This window comes from Hippoglossus hippoglossus, chromosome 8 (assembly GCF_009819705.1).
Source record: "Hippoglossus hippoglossus isolate fHipHip1 chromosome 8, fHipHip1.pri, whole genome shotgun sequence".
Lineage (NCBI taxonomy): Eukaryota > Metazoa > Chordata > Actinopteri > Pleuronectiformes > Pleuronectidae > Hippoglossus > Hippoglossus hippoglossus.
In genome coordinates, this window is record NC_047158.1 from 10,974,748 (window position 1) to 10,999,590 (window position 24,843).

Sequence of the window (24,843 nt, forward strand, 5' to 3'; positions counted from 1 at the left end):
TCTTGGTGGGGGAAGATGAGCACAATCTCAGATTTGTGGCCCTGATGTCATCTTGGCGGTTACGAAAGCAGAAAGAGTATGCATACGCAGAGATAATATATAGTGTGGTATGATGGTCAAATTTGTATATGTATATACAAAACATCATGATAAACATCAGACCCAGAAATTCACAAAGATTCAATCTAAGACATCATGAACGTGGTGATAATCATATGTTCCACCCCAAATATTAATTTCAGGTTAGCTGAAGCGGTACAATGCATCACAAAGGTCAAATGTCCTATTTGAAAATTATTTAGTCTGACTAACAGTTTAAAATAAAAGTCGGAATTACTGTTGCTAGCAATGACTTAGATATGTTGTAATGTCGAAGGGGCATACAAGTTGCATATTATATCTAAGGGTGAAAATCTCAAGTAAAATTCTTAGGTTTGTCTTTATCGTTCAATTCTAAAAATAAATAAATAAAATAAATAAAATAAATAAAATAAATAAAATAAATAAAATAAATAAAATAAATAAAATAAATAAAAATAAAAATTTCAAAGCATTTCTGTGTAGAAATTGCTTCTTAGTCACTCCAAATTTGTTCTCAGTGAACAAAAAAAGTTTTTAATCAATTCCGATTCACAAGATTAAATTTCTCACCAATTTTGATTGGATATGTGTAACAGTGCAAGGACACCTCTAACTTGGTGCACTACAAACAATATTATGGTTGACCTGTCTTGATAGCAAATTTTGTTGGGTGATATACTGTCATAACTCTCAAACCATTTTAGGACACTGATATAAAACGAATATTATAACATAATCATGCAAGTTCACCTTTTCAAAGAGCAATGGACATTACTCATATTTGAATTTGATTTAGAAATATTAAAATATCCTTGATGAATAAAACAATAAAACAAATAAAATAAACAACTCACAACTAAAACACCAGATAAGATGGAGTTTCTAGTCCTGTTAACAAAAATTGCTCTTGAATACATATAAAAAAATTGACACAGGATATATGTTACCAGCTCAGTAAATTGCTTCTCTAAATGAATTGTTAAATTCCAAACAATTATATTGTATAATTACAAAAATTATAGGGACATAATTTTGGGGATAAGGACAGTTTAATAATCACATCAAATAGGAGCACTAAAATTGATTAAACAAAAGATATGCTCAAACATAAAGTTAAACTGGGACTTAAATATTTGAATTCATTACAAAGTATTATATAGAATTAGTCACAAAAAAGGTCCTGTAAATCATTTAGAATGTCTTAATTATCTATGGAGTTAAAGCAACAGAAACACAATTATTAGAATTATAAGAATTCACTGTCTGATTACTAGAAATCACACTTCTTACAGAAATCATGGAAAGCAGTAGGGATTTGTCTCAGGTAGAAACAAACATGGATGGCTTCACCCACAGGGGTGAAGTCCTGATATCTACATCATCATTTACATTATCTGCGTGTCTCTTTGCTCATAGGGAACTCAGAGGTGCATAGTCTTAGTCAAGTCTTTGTTCTTCTGCGTCGGTCAAGTATTTGTTCTTCTGCGTCGGTCAAGTCTTTGTTCTGCGTCGGTCTAATCTCAATATGTTTGGGTGAGAGGGATTTGCCCTCTGCTGTGATCACATGACCCAGAAAAGTAACTTTTGTCGAACAATTGCAATTTAGATTTTTCACGTGAAACATTGGCGTGCGTACTGATTAACTAAAGACCTTGCGTGTCTGAAAGGGCTTTTGAAAAGGGTTGAGGCGTTAACTAATATGTGTAAAAACAAGAACCAGAATCAAACCTCAGCGTAGTGCAGATTCACTGATTCGGGTTTTATTTTGAAAGTGGTGACCGGAAGTGTGTACTTGATGAATGCAGAGAACGTGTGGTGTGGAGCGGTGCGGGAGAGCTGAGGCCGCCGGGAGCACTCCGCGCTGCAAGGGACACAGACACACTGGAATAATGGCGGCACCTAATCTCATCAAACTGCTGTTGGAGGAACTGAATTCAATCTGTACGGACTTTACCGCGTGTGCTCGGGGTCAGTCGGCTCAAACATCCGCCCGTTCAGCCCCACTCACAGGACGTCGGTAGCCGACTTTCCGGCTCGCTAGCCCCGCAGTCATTCCCCAAATCTCCGCTGCACAATCACGGAGCTCATCTGTTTTTTTAATAGCTTTATGAAAGCTAGTCACCATCCCACTGAGCGGACCCGGGCTCAGGAGAGCTTTCATTAAAGTAAGTCCGGTGTGACCTGCTAGTCCTCCACTGCAAGTGTGACCGCTAGGACCAAGCTAGCATCCTCTGGAGGCGGATGGACCAGCGGCTCACACAGCATCCCTGCCCGGGACGCGTTCGAGCCTGCGCTGCCGCCGCCGCCGCTGCTGCTGCTGCTGCAGAATGCTAACCAACGAGGAAGCGGCTTTAACATGACTAAGAACCTCCAGTATCTCCTGAAGGTGCCACACTGACTTTTAGTTTTTTTAATGCCAAATGTGATGAGCGTGCCGAGGCTGCACCATGTACGTGGCTGCCCGTGTCTGTCTCCAGCCCTGCGGATGACACTCGCACAGGTACCGGCGGTTCAGAGCAAACAGCGGCGGCGCGGACACACCGCCGCCGGGTAGCCGAGAGACTTGACGGGAGCCCGCTAGCGCCAAGCTAGGCGGCTAACAGCACATTTTAAAGAGCCCCAACACACAGCAACACCAATGGTATCCCATAAGGTTTTCGTCGCAATAATCTTACTCAACGTGTACATAGGTATACAGTCCGTTTTCTACTTGTTCGGCGGCGTCATTTTAACCGTCCTGTTTGCTATGGCTTTTTTGAACGGACCCAGGCTGCTGGACTGGGCGAGTTCACCTCCACATCTTCAGTTCAACAGATACGTCCTGACGGGATACCGGCCTATCTCCTCCGTGCCGGACTGCATCAGGAGCCTGTTCTACCTGCACAATGAGCTGGGAAACATCTACACTCACGGTGAGTATGAGAACAAGTGCAACAGAGGAAAGATCAGCCCGAGCGCTGGAGCTGCTTAGTCAGCAGGTGGGATTTCTGTGTGACTTTGAGTGTGAAGCCCCCCCAGTACAGATGCACTGTAGCTGCAGGAGGAAGGATGCCAGGACTCTGCACTGACAGCCTGCACATCCTGCAAGGTGTCCACATGAGTTTAACCCTTGCGATTTGACCACATATGCGTGTTTTATGACGGTCAGCAGAGAAGGTATGGGATTGTTTTGGTTTATTAAACAGTCAAAAGCATCTGAAAACTCAAATAACCTTCATATATATCCAAGTGTTAAAGTTCCTCCAGGGAATCTGAGAGTGATAACAAGTTTTACATGTGGGCTTTGGATTTTAGTGAAAGGTGTATACTCCTGTGCTGTACTGGAGCAGAGCTGCAATATTAGTCAATTAATCAATTTGTCAGTTAACTAAAAATGCTTCAGAAACTATTCAGAGACATGTTATTTATCATTAAGCAACTAAAACATCAATCAATAATTAACATATTCTTCACATCAATACCTGTATGCATTTATTATATTTCCATGTAACTTTACTGCACATCAACACAAAGAAAAACATTTCACCTATTACTGAACTTAAACTTTAACTGACATACTTTAAAAACATGACACTATTCTAGATACCTCTCTGATTATGATTTTACAAACAAAATAAACATGTGTGGTAAAATGATAAAATACGCCGCACTGTTAAAGACTGAACAACCCAACAGGATATAACGTGATAGGGCTGTAATTACTTTCATGATCGCTCAATGTGCAAATTATTTTTTAGGTTAATCAGTGTCATTTGTTTTAAGAAACATACAAAATTTCCAAAACCCAAAGCAAGTCATCTCACATGAAAAGCTGTTACAAGTGAATATTTGACTTTTTATTCCCTACAATTTTTGCTTTAAATTATGTTTTTTTTGCTCTCATTAACAAATCGATCAAATTTAACTGATTAGTTGAATAATCATCTCAGCTCAGTTATATAGTTAAAATGTCTCCAGCCTCCCAAGCCGTAGTAAAAATAAATAATTAAAATGTAACTTCCACATTGACATATCTGTGGTATTTATATATTTCATAGCTTATTCTGTATATATATATATATATATATATATATATATATATATATATAACTATAGGATTTTTTGCTTTTTATAAAATAAAAGATCAAAATCAGTCACACACTTTTCCTAGAAAGACAATTCTGGTGATGAAGGAAACAGAGAAGCACTTTTTAGATTAAAGCCATTATAGATTTTATATTGTGTGCAGAAGTGTTCATTTTAGAAAATTACCAGCTTTTGCTGCGGTTGTTTTGGGTGGTTTTTAAATCTGGTCCAAAATGTCATAGTTACACAACCTGCCATTCTTTTAATAGGTTGGAGCAATCCAAATTAATTGCAGTAATGTGTCAGTCTGAGCAGCCAGAGGTCTAAACTGACGTGTCAGCTTGTTAGCGATCTGCACGAAGTCCTTCTGTTTACAGACTTGACTAGATAAGATTTCCAAGAGTGTGTCACACAGTAGCAAGACTTGTTTCCTTTTGCCCTCTCATACCTCCACCCAGACCCACCCTATAGTGTGAGGGAGTGTAGCACTTCATCTGTGCTCGCTGATTTCTGAGAGTCTGGCCACTTCCTGGGGGTGAAGGTCGTTGTTTCATTGCTCTTCACAGAATAAAGCACGGCAGTGATCTTCGGGGGAAGCAGCGCTGTAAGTCTTTATCACACTCCAGTGACGTCAGGAGCATGTGACGTCAAAGGCACCATTAACATCATTGCCTATTTAAGTCAGTGATGTTTAATCCACCAGGCTTTTGTCTAATTTTCTCAAAATTCGGAAACGCATTAGTTTTCATTGTGTAACAACAATTCAGCTAAGATTAATGAGTTGGTTTGCTTTGCACCTGAGAAAGTCAGCCCTCAGCTGCTTCACCACGTCCATGCTGTGGGCCTCTGGAGGAGGTCCTCTCCAGCCGGTCGGCTCAGGGCGAGTGGGGCGAGGAGCGCAGATAACACACTTAAAATAGATGTGTTACAGTAGATGCCGTCGCCTGTATCACCTGGCGAGGACAAACGCCTCGACATTGGGAAAGGCAGAGTGGGCGAAAGTAGGTGGAAGGCAGTGGGACATGTGTGTCGCAGAGTGAAAAATGATCGTAACAAATGTATGTGGATCAAATTTCAAGGTCTGGATTCTGCTCGTGTAGCAGTGACAACTGCTAGTGACCCCCCCCCACACACACACACACACACACACACACACACACACACACACACACACACACACACACACACACACAAACACCCCTCTTGCAGAATAGAGAAGCTCAAATTGGAACTTTGTAGCCATCAGCAGTATGGGCCCTTTGCTGCATCAGAACATGAGCTTAGTGTGAACCTTGTCTTTCTTTCAGGGTTACACTGATACATTTGGACCTATCATGTTGCATTTCTCTGCACTCCTCTGCATTATTCTTGCTGGTGTCTGCACACACTCAGCACGAAGCCCCTTCACACCTATTCATTCTTGTGCAGTTTTTAAAAATACAATGTCCACAGGCTCGGAGAGAGCCAGACAATCCATCAAAATAAACATGACACCTTAATTTGCTTGTGTCAAAGTTTCCTTCTTATTTTATCGCACTCAAGCCGATGGTCTTCATACCAGCATGCACGTTACCTCAGGCTTTTGTTTCTTGTCAATCACAGGATGCCCCCAAGAAGAAACCTCCAACAAGATCCATCCTTCAAAAGTTGTTGTACAGATTTATTGTCAGAAATGTGTAATTACACACAGGATACATTGCAAAAAATAAACTACATTTGTTAAAGGTCCAGTGTGTAAGATTCAGGTGAAAGGGATCTATTGGCAAAAATGTAATATGAAATAATCCTAGTGGTGTTTTCACTAGTGTGTTTCATCTAAATTGTATGAATTGTTGTTTTCTTTACCCTAGAAAGGACCTTTTTATATTTAAATACTTTATATTTACATTGGGAGCGAGTCCCCTCTACGGAGGCCGCCATGTTTTTTACAGTAGCCCAGACTGGACAAACTAAACACCTCTTGAGTTTTTAATGACAACTGAAGGCTACCACAGGTTCTCTTTCATGTTTGGAAGGGGAGGGTGAGGTGCAGCTGCAACATGTAACTTGGCCACTAGATGTAACTAAATTCTACACACTGAACCTTAAGTGCATGCCTTATAATCCCTTTAATATATTTAGTTTCAGGTGTTTTGAGGTGCAAACCATGAGCTTCATCTGTAGTTACAACTGATTTTAAAAGTAAAGTTTACCGTAACTGGAATACCTCCGCCGAGGCCCAAAAGTTCCCTTAAATTCAATTAAGCTGCACCAAATAAAACACTCATAGATCACAGTCCTCTTGAAAAGCCAGATTTGCTCATCAAGATCCAGGAATTATTCCCAGGGAAATATGTGAAATTGTCCAAAAAATGTCCAATCTTACATTGTTAAAGACAGAGGAAAAAAATTGAACGCCAAAAAAGTTTTTATTAAATAGATTCAGTATTCTTTATGCAATCTTGCTGACAAATCAACAAGCATACAAAATAATGTGTCAACCAACCTTGACGTCACCTATTTGTTTGTGAGCTGCTGTTTTAAAGCGTTTTACATTTGTCCAGCGCCATCTAGTGTTTTTGAAACCAGAAGAGCTCGAGGACTTTTCACGCCCAGTGTCAGTCACACATGCATACAGTGCTTTATCTTCTATTTGACTCTAAATGGGACCAAAATTTACAAACTGCGCGTCATGCTGTATTGAAGAAGAATTGAAAAAAGAGATTGAGACCATAAGCTCCTTAGGAAGATGTTTACTGATGTTATAAATCAATTGAGAAGTTGGCTCATTTTCTCGTAGACTTCTAAAGAAACTGATCTCTTTTAAAACCCCTGCAGTTGCTCTCTGTTGATCATTCCAGAGGATACAGGTTTCAGGCTTGCATCGGCCTCACCTTCTGCATGCAGAGCCTACGTCCATTTTTATATTAAGTCTTTGGTAATAACCTGTGCTGTGTCTTCACCTTTCTCTCCCTCAGGCATTCCTTTGGTTTGCTTTCTGGTGCTGCTGCCTCTCAACATCCCCTGGTCTCAGATCAGCGTCACGTGGTTGGGTGTGGTGCACTTCCTGGCCTGCCTGTCACCCCAGCTGGGTTCTGTGCTCTACCACCTCTTCATGAACCATGAGGGAGGGGAGCCCGTCTACCACACCCTCCTCAAACTCGACGTGTGTGGAATCTGCATGATCAACACGCTCGGTGAGTGTCCTCCTTGGAAGCTCAGCAGATTTCTTTACCCTTTATCATCTCTGAGTCATCGTCAGCTGCTGTTCCGTCTGTTTACTTTATGAGTAGAATATTTCTTTATTGATTGTGAATGATATACCAGGGCAGTATTGCTTATATGCTTGGAGGTGTACCAAAATTGATTTATCAGAACACATCTTAGTGCTTTGCTAAGTCATATGGCCAATGCAAGCAATGATCCAAGTTCTGAAATGATTATTGATCTCTCCTTGCTGCCTATATTACCATGACAAGTGGATTATTTTGCATTTATTAATCTCTACTATGTACAAGCTTTATAGATTAGCTTACTGTCCACACTATACAAATAATGCAGTAATTATTAATATTGTGACATGAGATTATATCTCTGGTATTTCAGTATGATAATTTAATAACTTAAATGCTATCTTTTCCTTCAAGGCAACATTAATGTAAAGCAGCTGCACCAGTTATGAAAAATGAACAATAAATGGGCTGGAGTCGCATCAATTATACTTTCAGCCAAAGAGACTATATTAAGCCTCATTTATTTTGAGATATGTTCGTTTCATATAATGTAACCTTCACTGCCGGCAAACTTCCATGAATCTTTTACGTTGGCATCGTTGTGAAGCAATACACCCACTAGAGGGCAGCACAGATTCAGTTAGTGTACCTCTTCTCTCTTATTAGTTTGTTTAAAAATTATTAGCTTTTTCCAAAAAAGATGTAAAACCTACATTTACATAAATCATTAAATCATTAACTTTGACATGAGAAGTTGGCATGAGAAAATACTTGGCAAATTTTCTTAGAATGTCTTAAATGATCAGTAACAAAGTAGTTAGCCATGAAAAGACTGCTGAATAAATCAAGAAGATGAACCCATTTTATACATTTTAGCAAATCAAAACCTCTCTGCCAGTGTTAAAGCACCCTGCCTGTGGACGTAGTGAAGTTTTTCAGGAGACTGAAGGAGCTTTCCCATGAAAAGACCATTTAAGACATGGCTGCACATCAAAAGATCTGAAAGCTGCAGTGTGTCAAGGTTCAGACAGTTTGACCTCTTTTGTGCATCAGGCATTTGTGTTGCTGTTGAGTTGAGTCCTCGGTCTCTGTGCTGACTGTCATGTGTGTGTTTTCTTGTCTCAGGGGCTCTGCCCATTGTCTACAGTACACTGCTGTGCTACCCGTTCATCCGCACCGTTACCCTGTTAGTCTACATCCTGCTGTCCAGCCACGCCATCTACTGCGCCGTGACGGCTCGGAGCAGCGTTTGCCGGCTGCGCTCCTTTGCCTGGCAGGCACTTTTTCGCTTCTCCTTTTTCCTGCTCCGCTGGGTGGGCGTGGGTGGCGGCAGCCCCACATCGTTACGCCACTTCCTCATGATGGATGCCCTGGCTGTACTGGGCGGGGTCATCAACATCACCCGCATCCCAGAGCGCTTCCGCCCGGGCCTCTTTGACTACTGGTGCAACAGCCACCAGATCATGCATGTTCTGGTGGTGGGCTCCATCCTTTACCTGCACTGGGGCGTGCTGGATGACCTGCTGTGGATCAACAGCTACAACTGTCCCTCAGACTGACCCTGCCTGCAGCCCCCGCCCCCTCGCAAGGAACGCCAGGATTTAAGATTACAGGACCTCAGGGGGGGAGGGCTTGGGGGGGTAAGGGAAGCGGGTGGGAATCGGGGGGGAACTGATGCTGCGAGGTGAGACGATGTGTCGCCTGTGCTAGGGATGCACGATATGGATTTTTCCAGCCGATACCGATAACTGATAATTACATGCTTCACATGGCTGATACGGATAATAATTTCATGTTTCTTAAAAAGACGTTCATAGCCTGTAGTAAATGCACACCTGAGGGTAATATTGCAAAATATAGTAAGAAATATGGATGAACTAATATTCCATTGTTGACACAACAAAAACTGTTCTGACTGAGTGTTCGTTTAGTTTTTTAGTGAAGTACATCAGAAAACCTCAAACAACTTTAGGTGGATGAGGCAAATTTCTCAAATTTCTTTAAATTAAATATTTTGACATCTCAAAAAAGATATGTCAATGTATTAAAATAGTAATTCAGATAAAATACTGAGCTGCAAAGCTAGTCGCCAGCAGCTTTAAATTTAAGAGTTTTTAAGTTTATGTTTTCACCTGGTTAATTTAATAAAGATGCTTAAAAGCACCAGTACCGTCTCTGGCTGTGTGTGTGGCATGGTCTATTGCCACAGTGGCACCCAATGTGGGGCTCCACGCAGCCAGAGACGCGGGCCGGCAAGCGGAGATGGTGCTTGTACGGTTGGCTCAGGACTTCGCAGCCGTGTACCGGGAGCAGACGGTGACTGGAGGCTCTCCAGAGGCACCGTCTTCCTCTCTACCTGCCTCTGGAGAGCCTCCAGCCACCGTCTCCTCTCTGCTGCCTGCTCCTGGTACGCGGCAGCAAAGCACTGCTGCACTGACACTCCCTTAGGCCTTTTATTCCCTCACTAACGCTGGATGCAAGCACCTCGTATTCTCGCCTTACATCGTCGTCGTGATGACGGACTCTAAGGTGACTTATGAGATTGGTAGCGTCAAAATGTTTCCACCTCTCAAAACTTTTGCACATTTGTTGCCAATTGCGATCATACGGTCGCTCTCAGAAATTGTGAAAAACTCACACCGACAACACAGTTTTCAGTTCCAACGTAAACGCATCACGGACAGGCACAGGTATATGACGTCTGTGTTTATCGGACAAAATTCCAATTATCGGGCCGATAATATATCGGACCGATATATATATCGTGCATCCCAAGCCTGTGCATGTGTTCATCTCATGCTCTCAAACTCAGAATGTTCATATCTTCGTCCATCTCAGTATTGTGTGCGAATGCAGGCAAAAATATGTCAAGCAACACGCACAAGCATTTTGTCTGTCACTTGCCACAAACACGGACACACAAGCTCAAACACCCTCACACACAGACATTTCAAACAGTATGTATTAAATGAGTATTGAACACTATATAGTCTTAAGTAAAGGCCCAGGTCAAAGGTAACTGCCGAGTTTGCCTTTACTTAATAGTACAAGTTTTACGTTGATGTGATTGATTGATTGATTGACAGTCTGTGGCTAAATGGTATCACACGTTTGAGTCCTCTCAGCTGTCACTGTTGCTACCTATGCAGCACATGCATACTTCAACCCACACAACACAGACTCCCTCACTCCTATATTTTTATACTACACATACAAAATGTAGGTGCTGCACAAAGCACTCATAGACTTTTCACTTTGTCCATCTGACTGAATTTGACTGTTTCTGTATGTGCTCCCTTGTTTTCTGCTGCTGCCTCATTCTTTTTGATTTGTCCTCTCTGTCACACGATGAGATGACGATGAGGTGAGGGGGTTCATTCCTGAGAGGGACGGCATTTTGGCATTGAGTGTACTTACTGCCGGTGTCCTGGACCTCACATTAGAATCGATCGGTCAGTGTTATCTGGTACGTTTGCACCCGAACACAAGTGCCAATGAAGTTCAGGCATTTATCATCAGGACATAAATTGCACACGTTTACAAACGGTGTTGTTCAGGCGCATTAATGTTTGCCAAACGTCCTGTTCATGGTACTCCATGTCCTATTTATTAATTGTTGTTCATCTATGACAACCTTGCATTGTGAGGAAGATTGTTTACCACTATTTCATTTTTATTTAAAAGACTTTTATTCTCATTTGTTTGTAGAAAACCCATTTTATGTAGATTTTTAAAGTTGCAGTATATTATGTAATAATAGTATCCAAAGATGACACTGTTAATGTTTAACACTGAAAATGTTACTGTGTGTACATTAAATCTTAATGTACACATGGCAGCAGCGTGCACTGAAAGTTGAGGGGTTTCCTCATAACAATCGGCAACTTTTACAGCAACTTAAATGCAATTAAAAGTAAATATGAAATGTTTGTAAATTGTAAAACTCCAGTAAAAATCAACCTATTGACACAATATGCACAATACTGGAGTTAAGGAATATGTGCTATTTATTTATGCTTTCTATTGAGTCGTGATTATTCACTGATACAGCGTGTGTCTGACAGCTGTTTGAAAAGTGTTGTTGCTGTGCAGGATCACAGACTGACAGATCAGAGTAGAGGTCAGAGAATATCTTTTGTGCAAATCCTGAGGATTAGCTCCTCACACTATGGATTTTTAACTCCTGGGTCACAGTAATACTGTAGAAAAAGACCTGTCTCTAGGCATATGGCATTTTTAATATGCATGAAGGCTTGACTGAACACAACTCTACTGTATTTGGATGTTTACTTTAACACAGACTCTAGATATTGAATGTTTACAGGGTTTGATTATTTTTGCCGCTTTATACTTTCTTGAATGCACTGCTTTTGCTCTGCAACTGGATTTGTGTTTTTGCACTTTTTTAAACCCGAACAGAGGTTCAGATGCTCCCGAGTGTTTTTAAAGTGGTGGAGTATTTCATTAAGCTGACCTGACTGAGCAGGAATGAACCCCTACACCCTCTTGTCATGTGTAAGTCACTGTGGAAACGTTCATGATTGCTTTGTCTTAATTATTTGCCATTTTATTTCAGTCACTACTCTTGAGTAACTGTTGCTCAGTTCCTTCATAAAGATGGACGACGCGTCTCTGCCTCCTCCCAGTGTACAAAAATGTATCTAAATATCCTACATACAGGTGCCTCCCTCTTGTGATTTTTACATCATATGGAGTCAGGGTCTGTGCAGTACTGGTCATGGGGTGGTGTGGTATCAAGGTCCAGCTGATACACACGCTAACCCTAACCCCAACCAACCGTGATGTGTTTTTACTGCATCAGATAAGTAATTTAAACCAAACTTATCAGAATCAAGAACACTTGAACATGCATCTTTGTGATAAGAACTACCTTAAATAATTGAAACCATCTTAAAAAAACAATTTTGCATGTACTTTTTTTACTGGGTTTGGTTTTTATACTGTAGCCAGCCACAGCGGGGAAATCTAGATGTGTACTTTGTCGTGTTATGTCGTCCATCTTTATATACATGCTGAAGACTAGTGGCTGAAGCCTGATTTCTTTTCTCGTGTCAGACCCTTTTAATGACATTGCACTTGTCTCCCATGCCAACAGTCGCAGCCGCCCACTGACTTGTTGCCAATCCTGTCACACCCACTCTTGCCAAATTAGCGCCAACTAAGGTGTAGCACGTCCTCTGCTTCCTGTGGTAACACCGACTCATTGATGAGGAAGGGTTTCCCTCAGTCTTCATCTCGTACATTAGCCTCAGACTGCACCCCACCCCTGCCCTCGCCTTGATTAAGAGTCAGAAACTGTGCGTCTCCTAAGTCTCACTCTGTCACACTGATTATTTCCTGACCATGACCGTGCTACAATGTAAAAGCTGAAATTAATGTATTTCTGGCCACTGAATGAAACTGACAAAAACTGCATGAAAGCTGCTGTGAAGCAGAAACTGATGTGTCATAGTGTTACCTAGTGGTTTGTTCATTGCAGCCATCCACAGGCCATTCATTTGCTTTTGGAAATGACTTTGTGGTTAGTGGGGGGGGGGTGTTACTAAAGGAAGCTGATTGAACTGAGCGGATCGGAGGCAATACATCACGATCAAATAAACTGCACTGTTCATCGTTCTCAAAAGGGCTTTGAATCAAAGTAAACTATTCTGAATCCTATTTAAAGTCCATATAAATAATGTAAATATGCGTATGTAGATTATATATACATACAGGGCAGAAACTATACCTTTATTCATTTTTGATACATACACAATACGTTAAGGGAAGACAAGGGAGAAGACCACAGAAAAAACAACTGAAATCAGTTTCAGTGCTGATGTAGACTTGTTAGACCTTTTGTGACCCTAACTAAGAATGCTTTTGATCATTTAAATGTAAGCGCTCTTTCAGACACGTGGGTAAGACATTTGTGACCATCGCGGGGGAATCTTGGCGGGCTTGTGAATACCTCGTGACTACCACTGGTCTATCTATGCATTATCAGCCGAAGGATACGTAACAGTGAAGTCAATCTGCGTCTGTTCAAAGCAGCTCTCTGATCCGCTGTCATGGAGGGTGTCACTCCAACATCCTGGGTCTCCCACTTCTCAGGGTGCCATAACAGTAGCTGTAACATCCAAGGCCTGACCTCCGCTGTCTGAAATATGGCTGCGAGACTTCAGTCTACCTCCATCTGCCTTCTTTGTCCAGACTGTTCACATAATGAGCAGATGGTAACAGGTTGGGCAGAAGGTAAAACGGAGGAAATCTCTGAAAACCATGTTACAGTAGTGGAACCTGGCCAGAAAAATTGGTCTTTGTCCTTTTGTCTGTATGTTAAATGAAAAAAAATGACATGATGTAATAAGAAAACTAAATTCTGATTTTTTAATACAACACAGGTGCCGGATAGCCTGTTAGCGACCTGTTTATAATGGATTACCTGTATTGTTATATACTGATTATTATGATTACTGTTATTCTGTGGATCCTAATAATGACACTGGTCTATATGTACAGATAATGAGACGAGCCCTTTCCTTTAGAATGAAGGGAGCTTTCTGGAGGGTCTGTCTGTTATCGTTTCTTCATATCTGCTGTCATGGGATTTTTGAAATGACAAAAGGAGTCAGTGTGGCTCCACCTAGTGGAACTTCATGTGCACTGATGCAGGCATTACTGTAGCCATACTGCAGCCAAATGAACCCAACTGACAGGAGGTTAAACTGTCATTGCTGGTTTGCAGTCACCCTGCAGCGTTTTTCATTTACATTTCCAGACCATGTGTGTACACGTGTGTGTGTACAGGCCCATTCAAGCATGAAATCTGTATGTTGTCCAGTTCATTTCTCCCGTTGCACTGATGGGATGCTGATTGCATCCCCACAGTGCCTCGTAACCCAGTATGTGTGCTTGCAAATTAATGTGCACGAACACAGACGCACAGTTTGTCCCTTTCCTACAGTTCACCCGTCTGTCCATCGTTAGTGTCCTGTGTAACAGACAGGCTCTCACACTCCTCCAGCAACGATTGTGCAATAAACTGAAGTCTATATTTTTAAAAACTGCCTCTGGTGTATCTGTTATTTACTGACAAGTGTGTGTGTGTTTGTGTGTGGTCCAGGTAGTACTTGTGTTCTGGGGACTGAAATCTGTTTGAACAGTCACATTATTATAAAATAACATAATTTAATGAATTTTAAGGTGAAGAAATGATAAGGTTACGGTTAGGTTAAGATGCGGGTAAGGGTTAAGGTTAGGAAAGGAATAACTCTAGGATTAAGGTAAGGGTAAATCTCCAGGAAATCAATATAAGTCCTCTGAAGGAGATTAAATGAACTCTCCACTAATTCAAGATTGAACTTCATTAAGTTAGAAACAAATATAATCATCAGATTTAAGAGGCAATTTAAAGAAGATTTTAATTCCAGTAAAATCAGGAATGCTCTTGATAAAAGAAATGTCTAAAAAGAAATGACTGAATCAGCCGACCTGATTTCCTTAGGTTCAAATGAATGCAAAGAGGCCAGCAGGTGGAGTATGGCTCAAACTCTACACGAAAACAAAACACTGGGTCCTACATTTACCATCATTTAAAAAAGTCAAACACGTCTTACAACCCACATCTTTCGAATTCATCATCTTCAGCTGTCAGAGCAGGGATTCTTTTAAAAATGTTACATAGAGGTAAAATTTGGTTTAGTATTGGAACACTTCAGTCAGTGTCAGTTATGTGTAATATTAGTAAGATTAGTAGGGACATAAAAAATGTCCAACATATCAATTAATCTGATGTAGTTGGACAATTCTGGATAGATCCTCGAAAAGTGATCATGAAGTTCTCTCAGCAGTTCCCCAACCGACTCGTCGTCATGTTGTAGTGATCAAAACCTTTCCTGTCAGATTTAAACTTCCCCTCCGCCCGACACGGTGCATCTCAGCAATGCATCACTTTCATCTGAAGCTTTTAAACCTTTGTATGATCATTCAAATGAAGTCAGTCTGATACCAAGGTGGCACCTGAACAATCGTCTCTGACTGAACTACAGCAAAATTGTGTTAGTACAATTTTCTGATCTCGTGAAAACTCACTTCACGTTGCCTCCTGCAGTTTTTCAAACCCTAAATGTCAGAGTAGACACCTCCCACTTCCACCTTCGTTTGTAACTCTCACTTCCTCCATGTCGTTCTGTGATGTACTTTAACCTACACCATCTACTCTAAGTCCTTATTCTGGTGACAGGGTGTTTGGTGCAGCGCCGGAACTCCTTCAGCTGTATTGCCCCACCACACAACTCCCAGGTAGGCCGGCAACATCTGTCTTAGCAGATGTTGCATCCCTGAACATGTACATTTGTGTGTAATAGATAGATTTATCATATGAATTGAATTTAGTCTTTGTTCCACATCATCACATGAGTTTCTCCTATTTCTAGTTCGAGTTGTTTCCTACTTTGTAGAGGGAAGTGTTGTCCATCACAAGAGAGAGAGAGACAGTGATAGGGAGAGATTATTTACATGCATTTAGGCTCCTGATAAAATTAGGACCCACTCTATAAAGGATTATTAAATTAGAGCAGAGCAGCCGGAGAGGTCTTGTGATGCACATGCAGCAAAACTGTTGCAGGCTTCTTCTGATTCCGAGCTTCTAAGATTAGGCGCGGCTGCATGTTTCAGGAAGTAAAATCAACAAATGGAGGTAAAGCAAGACATATTCAGTGTTTTTGATTGGCGGCTCGGTTGCTCGATGATGCAGGGTTTGTTCATTTAGCAGCAGGTAGCGATTAAAATGCTTAAAAGATTTGATCTCGTAACTCGTTCAAGTTCGATTCCTGCTTTGATGAAGGATTCATTCATTCTACGGAATGTGTTTTAAGGTGCCTGTTGAAAGACATATTTTAAAGTGTGTAAGCCTGTGACAGCACAGAGGTATTTGAATGAGAATTCAGAAGGGCTCGTGGTTTTGCTCTCTCTGAAGGATGTGGTTTAACTGTCGCTTTGGGAGAATTGATCTACCAATTTTAAGCACACCGCATGTGCAAGTCAACTTTTGAAAAACAACATTGCATTGTACATGTCGTCTTCACACTGCTGTCTTCTATTCTTATGTTCAGCATATGCACAAATACGCAGTGTAGAGCAGGAGAGAGTGCCAGTTTCAGACAGACGAGAGGAAGGAGTTGTGAAAGCTTCATCTTCCTCTTTTTTTTTTATCTGGTGTGTATTTGAACTGTGTCGTCAGCTTTTTGTCTGTCAGTTTATTTCCACATTAATTCATAGATAATAAAAAGTAAGGGACATTGGTGGAACTTCTACAGGTCACTGTTTTCATTCACATTCAAATCACAACAGTTGGTCAGATCTCTAACTTCAGCTTGTCTGAAACACACACAACTCTCACAACTTTCCTTTTGATCTTCTTCTCATATTGCTCTGTTTATGTCTCAGTTCACCATGTCCAGGAAGGTTGTGAGGAGCAGTAAGTTCCGCCACGTCTTTGGCCAGGCTCTAAAAGCTGACCAATGCTACGATGACATCCGAATCTCCCAGATGACCTGGGACAGCGGCTTCTGCTCCGTTAACCCCAAGTTCGTTGCCATGATCGTGGACGCGAGCGGCGGAGGAGCCTTCATGGTGCTGCCCCTGAGCAAGGTATAGGTCACACGGCACATCCATGGTTACATTGGCACAAAGAAGAAAAACATCTCTGACTCCTCATAGCACTTCTTTTTTAGTAACACTTATAACTACTTTTGATAATTTCAGATGCAGAGTGGTGTGATGCTTTTTTTTGTAACACCATGCCCAGGCTTTAAAATTTGAATACTGCCAGTCACCGTCACATAAAGCTGAATAAGGAAGTTTCGTGGCAACATTGAGTCTCTCTACACGTCACTCGCTCTGCTGCTGAGAGGTTTTCACCATATTAGGAGTTCGTTGTCAGTTCAGTCAAGGCAGGATGTGGCCTCAACATGGTTTCTCTGCAGTTCTCTTACGGAGCACGTTGGGCGCTTTGCAACTTCTTTCTTCCGTTTTATCCGTCTAAAAAAAGTGGAGACTGGGCCACAAACCTTCTGACCTTGTCAATGGTCAGGAATGTCACAATGTGAGGCTTGTGAATTTGATGTGTTTAGGGTCTCTGCAGGTATTGGAAAGTCCTAAAAAAAAGGTCTTCAATTTTATTAAGAAGTCTTACATTTCATTTACATAAATATTTCTCTTCCCTGCTTAAGGTAATAATGAGGTTATAAATATTTATGTTTTTATTTGATTTTGGGCTGTTATGAGTTATTACATATGTATAAACTAAAAGAAAAGATTATTTTTTATAATAGCTCCACCCTAAGACCTGCAGCAAACACTGCCACTGCTGCTGCTGCCAGGAAGCTCATCAACATCTAACAAATGTTGATTTTGAAATTTGTGATATATCATCAGTTATATGCTCCTGGGAAGTAATGTTATATACTAATACATCATTTTAGGTGTTTTTTTTAATGATTTTTCTATCATACTTTTACAAAATTGCCATTTAATATCATTTGAGGTGGGCTTTAAAAGGTTTTTAGAAGTTTGGTGAACCCAGCTGAAACCACATTATTCATGGTCCCATCACCTGTGAAATATTTTATTCTCAGGGGACAAAATTAGTCAACAGAGCAGTGGGTGTAAAATTACAGAGGAATCGGTCTTGAACACATGGAACTTCACCCTGTTTTGAGATAAATGTCGGTGCTCTGTCTCACCTTGTTTTGGGATCCAGGGTCCATGTTCAGAATCTCAGTGGAGCCTGATCTGACTGATAGAGTTTGCTAAGTTTTGTTAAATCAAACAGATGGAGCGTAACTGTTGTGATTCCAGAACTGCCTGGTGCCTGCCCAGATCGGCCACAGAAGAACCAAAGGAACCTTTGGATTTTGTCTTCATGCCCCTCATGCACTAGACATTAGGAGTAATTGGAGGCAAAGCTGTGGAATTTGTATCAGCTGACTATCAACTTCCTGTAGTTGTGTGCAGTTTCTTTGCTTCATCCAACCAGATGATTCCTTTCTTTGTACTGTTTGTAGCTGCCTCGTTGGTGATTGCTGTATGTTTTGTGTTTTATTTATGTCGTATTCAACACCTTTCTTGCTGTTTCTCTCTTTGCAGACGGGGCGTATCGAGATGAGTCAGCCCACTGTGTGCGGCCACACAGGTCCCGTCCTGGACATCGAGTTTTGTCCACACAATGACAACATCATCGCCAGCAGTTCTGAGGACTGTAGCGTCATGGTAAAGCTTCACAATATTTCAACAGCAAACATGAATGCATCTTTTGATGTATTTCCAGTGCATGGCATGACACATTCTTGTGATGTAACGTGATTCATGCCCAAATATCTTTGTGAATAAATAGATCTGGGAGATCCCGGATGGCGGGCTGACAGCCCCTCTCACAGATCCCGTGGTGAAGTTGGACGGCCACTCCAAACGTGTTGGCATCCTGAGCTGGCACCCCACTGCCCACAATGTGCTGATGAGTGCAGGTATTACCCACGTTTCATCCTCACAAACCTGCTAAAAACACATTCATGCTGAGCTCCTGTGCAGAAATGTAGCCGGTACATAAGAGGAACCAGGGTGGGATAAATGTACGAAAGCTCACAGATGTTCTGTTGAATGCGACTCGTACCTTCGTGGAACAGGAAGTTCTCACAGCCTCCAGCCACAGTCTTCATTCTGAGAAACGATCAGCCCTCGTTTTGACACTGGTTTGACTTTGAACCGAAAGTGTGTGCATTAGACTGTGAACTCATGCAGAGATAATACTACAATAACAGCTGAGGGCTGCAAGTACAGAAAAACATAAAATGCAACAATTAATTTGAACCACAGAATTATGTGATCAGGACCAGATTTGGATTATCTCATCATCATGCATTTGTACTGAAATTAAAATATAGACTGAATAAAAAGATGGACAACGCATCTCCTCTTCCTCCCACTACCCAGAAATAAAAAAGCCTAAATATCCCGGATACCAACGCTGCCATCTTACCCATTTGGAGCCAGACTCTGTGCAGTAGTGATCGGGGGATGGAGCAGTGGTAGCGCGGTCTTGCCGATACACGGACTCAACCAATCATGAGTCGGTGTCAGCTGTCAATCATGATGTTTCACCTCGTTTTTTTTATAGCATCAAATAACTAATAAAAACCAAACTTACTTGAAGATTAACACTTGAACAAACATCAGTGGGATAAGAACTACCTAAAATGACAGAAACCATCTTTGAGAAAAAACAGATTATTTTTAGTTTGGCTGATGTCTCATTCACTACCATAGAGGAGGCGGGCTTTATGACCTACACTGCAGCCAGCCAGCAGGTGGCGATCAAAACGTTTTGGCTTCACTCTTGGGGAGCATCATGTCATCCATCTTTATGCACAGTCTATATAGTAGAAAGTAAATATGAAATTATATTCATCTATCTTTCTCTTACTGCTGCTCACACACAAACATTTGATTAGTTAAGTCTGCGATAAAGCTTTTATGTTTTCATGTCAAGGGATCTGTTGCACAGTCAAGATGTATATAGATCTGTTCATTGTGCTCTTTTCTTTTTTCCTTAGTGATCGAAGCAAACATTGCTATAAAAATATAAAAGGCCCATTCTAGGGTTAAGAAAACAACAATTTATACAATTTAGAGGAAGCACACTATAGTGAATCATCTCTAGGATTATTTTATATTCAGCTTCTGCCAATAGATCCATTTCAACTAAATCTTACACACTGAGCCTGTGTTTACTCAGCTTGCTCCAGGTTGAATTGTGTCTGTTTGTAAAAGATAAGGCAGAATATGAGCTGAAATGAGTCTGAATTTGACTTATACTGTGTTTATAGTTTATAGTATACTTGCCCATCTCTCCATTTGCCACTGTTGTGTCCATGCAGGCTGTGATAACGTGGTGATCCTCTGGAATGTGGCTCGTGGGGAGGCGGTGGTGAGGATCGACAGCATCCACCCCGACCTCATCTACAGCGCCAGCTGGAACAGGGACGGCTCCATGATCCTCACCACCTGCAAGGACAAGACCATGCGGGTGCTGGACCCACACAAGGGCACCGTCCTCTTTGTAGGTTTACTGCCGGGCATCTGTACTGACATTTAACTGTCATCATGATCAGGGCAGGAAGCGTAGAAGATCACATAATAAAAAAATGTGTCTGATGATTAAAGAAAACAGATTATCAGATTTGTATGACTGGAAAAAACCATTGGGATATAATAATGAATCACTGTGTTGCTGCTCATAATGGATTTGTCCCTCTGCTTCTCTACACGCGAACATTTTATGCACTTTGATTTCTGTGTAAAACTTCATGAATTTTGAGTATGAAACTGAATGATTCTATATAATTAATATATTTATTTTTCTTAATATTTACTGTATAAGAAATAATTTCCATCATTTATTTTTGTTTGACAGTTTGTTGCATAAAAGTCATGATAATAGATACAAAATTGTAATGGTATTATTATTATTATTATTATTATTATTATTATTATTATTATTATTATTGCAGTTGTCAGGGCCCTTATAGAAACATTGAGTGGTGATGAATTGGACTGTGCCTCTCACATTAACAGGAGAAGGAGAAGGCTCATGATGGCTCCAGGCCGATCAGGGCGGTGTTCGTGTCCAACGGCAAGATCCTCACTACGGGCTTCAGTCGTGTGAGTGAGAGGCAGGTGGCGCTGTGGGATCCGGTGAGTGTCAAAACCTAAATCTCAGTATTTCTAAAAAAATATATCTATATATTAGGTTTCACATTAATGATCAAAATAGCTCACGTGGTTAGTATAAATGTGAGATTTGGTTTAAGTTTTGGTGAATTTCGAATAGATCGAATAGAATAATCCCATAGGCTACAGTGACTTAAAGGGGGTCATCTTTTTCCAAGCCTTGAAGGGAGATCCACAGTCTCAGACCTGACAACCTGACAACTGTCAACACATTTCGATTCAAACAGTGCTAAATTCTGATTGATGTCCTACAGCTGAGTCCTGCCCACAAACCCAAAACAAAAAATGTTTTAAGATCTAAAAATATGATTTTAAGAGAGATTTGTGTTTAAAATCATTTGTGTGGGAAAAAAAAGTTCAGTGACCGACTTAAGGATTTGTAAAATTACAGCTAATTCCATTCTCTCATTAAAGCATTCAGAATATGTGAATAAAATGTGTGGAAATGTTTTTTTTGTTGTTTTTAAGTTTAACTGTCAGAAATATGTCTCCCACTTAAAGTCCACCTTCAGTGTTTGTGTGCTGGAGGTTCCAAGTTGTGATTTGACTAAATCTGGCTCATACCTTCACTTCATAAATTCAGCACGTACATTATCGAAGTAACGAATGCTTCATAGATCAGACTTTGGATCGTAGATATGGTGAGAAAATTTCTCCAGTTGTACTTTGTGGTGCATTCAGACTGATAATTATTTGTCTCGGCACTTACTTATTATATTTACAACATCTCTGTTTCACAATAGCCTCATTACAGCATTAAGGGCGGTGTTGCTCTGCAATAGCCCACATCATTAAATCCTTGGCTTACCTGCAGACTGCCCGAGCCTTACTTGTTTTTATATGGGATATTGCATTCAATGTAATGTGATTACTAATTCTGTGTATGTGAATGTCTTTTCACAGAAGAACTTCGGTGAGGCGCTGACCCTGCAGGAGCTGGACACCAGCAGCGGTGTCCTTATGCCTTATTTTGACCCGGACACTGGCATCGTCTACCTCTGTGGCAAGGTTAGCTTTAGATGATGAAATGAGGCTCTCACTATGTGGCTGTCTCACCCACACGTACAAACAGCTGACTTGTTTGTCATGTCTTCGTCACAGGGGGACAGCAGCATCCGATACTTTGAGGTGACGGACGAAGCTCCTTATGTTCACTACCTCTCCATGTACAGCAGCAAGGAGAGCCAGAAGGGGATGGGATACATGGCCAAGAGAGGCCTGGAGGTCAACAAATGTGAAATTGCCAGGTTTGTATGTCTATAAAACCAAAAGTAGCAATTTTAGAATTTTTGAGGTGTGTTGGCTGCAGGACTCTCTGTGTTTCAGTTAGCTGATGCAACCTGAAATATCCCAACATTAACTGCATGTGTTGTCACAAGATCTTGTACGGACGGTCATAGTCACCAGAGGAGATATCCTGATGATTGTGGTCAGGCCCCACCCCTCCCAAGGCAGATTTTGTGACCCTCAACATTTGAACCAGCACCTTGAATTCGCCAATTTCTATGGTTTATGACCTGCAAAACAAATCAGGCAAACCCGGACGTTTAATACTAATGAAACTAAACTAAGCTGGTAACACATGGTCAATCAGTTGCAGTATTTTAGCATTACTCTTTGTGAGCGAGTTACAATGCTAATTTTAGCATTTAGCTCAATTAAGAAGTTGTACAAGGTTTTACTCTTAAAATAAGGAAAACATTCCGTCTGCTGGAATCATTTGCATATCATGTTATATCTTGTTACTAGTGTTTCCCATAATTATCTATCATTAATTAATTATTCTAATTTGTCCTTGCTCCATTGCTTCACAGTGCAGCACCATTTGCCATATGCTCGTTTGTGCTAGCATCCATAAAGTTGTTACCGTCCACACAGACAGTCAGACCTCATAGTTTCAGCTGCAGTTGTGCACATACCCAAGTGGCATGCAAAGCAGTCCTCTCTCTTATGCACAGACTTGTCTTTTTCTCTTTATTCTGAGGACCTGTTACTTGGAATCTGTAGAGCCTAAGAGTGATGTTTGTAGACATGCACAGACGCTAATGATAGTCAAAGTTAGATATATTTTCTTAAAATTAGATTTCTTTTCAAATGGAAAAGATGCTTCTTGAAATTCCCTTTCTGCAGTGAAAGCATTGCTGTGCAGTCTCTCAGTCTTCTGCTTTGCATGAGTGTAGACTCTTAGTTTTGTTTATTGTGTTCAGTATTTGGAAGTTAACGTTCACTTCCTCTTAAAGTTGTGAACAACCAGAACCTGATTTGAACAAATAATTCCTCCCTCAGGTTCTACAAACTCCATGACAGGAAATGTGAGCCCATAGTCATGACAGTACCACGCAAGGTAAAGTTTTAATCAAGTGTTAACCAAGCAAAGCTAGTCCAGATTCATTTCAGCATGTTTTTGGACTGACAATGTCGTCTCCACCTGCGTAGTCTGACCTGTTCCAGGAGGATCTGTACCCGGACACCATCGGCCCTGAGCCCTCGGTCGAAGCTGACGAGTGGTTTCAAGGCAAGAATGCCCAGCCTATTCTGATATCCCTAAAGGATGGGTTCGTAGCAACCACCAAGGCCAAGGAGTTCAAAGTTCACAAGACTCTCCTGAAGACCACGGTTGCTTCTGCTGGGGGTCCACCAGAAAACAGCGGGGTGAGACTTTTAAAACCATACACCATCTGATTATTAGGGTCAAACTGTTATCTGAAGTTTTACATAATTTATCCACTAAAATTTTAATTAAACAGAAAATGTATTGCATTTTTACTGATTTACCTACAAGTATTTTTATAAAGTTGTTCAATCTGTCCAAATTAAGTGTTTGTTTCTTATATAAGAATGACGGAAACTATTTTTCAGTATAATGAGTACTTTTACTTACTTACATACCTTACTACTGATAATAATTCTGTTGTGAATGCAGAACAGAGCAGGATTACGCACAAACCACTGACAAACTTAGTGGATGGATGAACATGGGCCAAGGAAAAACCTCTTAACTTTTTGGGCAGTTTCTTTCTGTAAAATTGTTAGATAAGGGGTTTGTTTTTTGACATTTTTCCCCAATTTCCCAGAGAATCATTCATAAATCTCGATGACACATCAGCCATATGTAGAAGACTGATGAGTGTGTGAGATTCGGTGCAGCTCGATTGAATTTAAAGCGACTGTTGGCCCTTGGCGGAGGTTCCACTCAGTGCCATTCTAGTTAAAACTGGGATATTGTTGCTTTTACTGAACTTCATCCAATAACGATTAGCAGTTTTCAGTGCTGTTTTCAATAGCTGGATATTTGAATGTTGTTTACTTTTATGTGTCTAATGAGTCTCCATCACATCCCAACTCTGTCTGTTTCTCAGGAGGTCCAGTCCTTGAGGAAGGAGGTGAAGGACCTCAGTGCAGCGATAGAGGAGCTGACCAAGCGTGTGAGGGAGCTGGAGAGCAAGCAATAAACTAGAGAAATAAATCAAGAGACAAGCAGATGACCAAACAACGTGAGGGAGAAAATGGTTGTAACCTTCTGATCGCAGGGACACAAAGGGAGAGAGTAGGGCAAGAGATGTTATTCAACGTCCATTTTTAGGGCTTGAAAGCTTGAATTTGTTTATTTAGTTGAATTGATTTTTGTTTTATTCCTTTTTTAATATATGCATTTAGTTTGAAATAAAATCTGTATTTGGATGATTTATTTTTG

At 40.9% G+C, this 24,843-nt stretch overlaps 2 protein-coding genes across 3 annotated transcripts; both read left to right on the forward strand.

Annotated features, from left to right (window-relative positions):
* Positions 1-1,577: 1,577 nt before the first annotated feature.
* Positions 1,578-9,317, forward strand: paqr4a (progestin and adipoQ receptor family member IVa). Its single transcript, XM_034594223.1, has 3 exons — positions 1,578-2,993; positions 7,104-7,322; positions 8,484-9,317. Exons 1-3 carry the CDS (start codon positions 2,720-2,722, stop codon positions 8,915-8,917), a joined length of 927 nt encoding a protein of 308 aa, XP_034450114.1. The 5' UTR covers positions 1,578-2,719; the 3' UTR covers positions 8,918-9,317.
* Positions 9,318-15,524: 6,207 nt separating this feature from the next.
* Positions 15,525-24,835, forward strand: coro1a (coronin, actin binding protein, 1A). Of its 2 annotated transcripts, XM_034594211.1 has the most exons (11): positions 15,525-15,662; positions 16,809-17,012; positions 18,510-18,632; positions 18,757-18,886; positions 20,297-20,478; positions 20,994-21,113; positions 22,053-22,157; positions 22,251-22,396; positions 23,436-23,493; positions 23,586-23,801; positions 24,509-24,621. In XM_034594211.1, the coding sequence occupies exons 2-11, from the start codon at positions 16,815-16,817 to the stop codon at positions 24,599-24,601; spliced, it is 1,371 nt and encodes a 456-aa protein (XP_034450102.1). In that variant the 5' UTR covers positions 15,525-15,662; positions 16,809-16,814; the 3' UTR covers positions 24,602-24,621. The 2 variants fall into 2 exon arrangements, with proteins under 2 accessions (XP_034450102.1, XP_034450101.1); XM_034594210.1 differs by lacking the exon at positions 15,525-15,662 and having other exon boundaries at positions 16,815-17,012; positions 24,509-24,835.
* Positions 24,836-24,843: the final 8 nt, after the last annotated feature.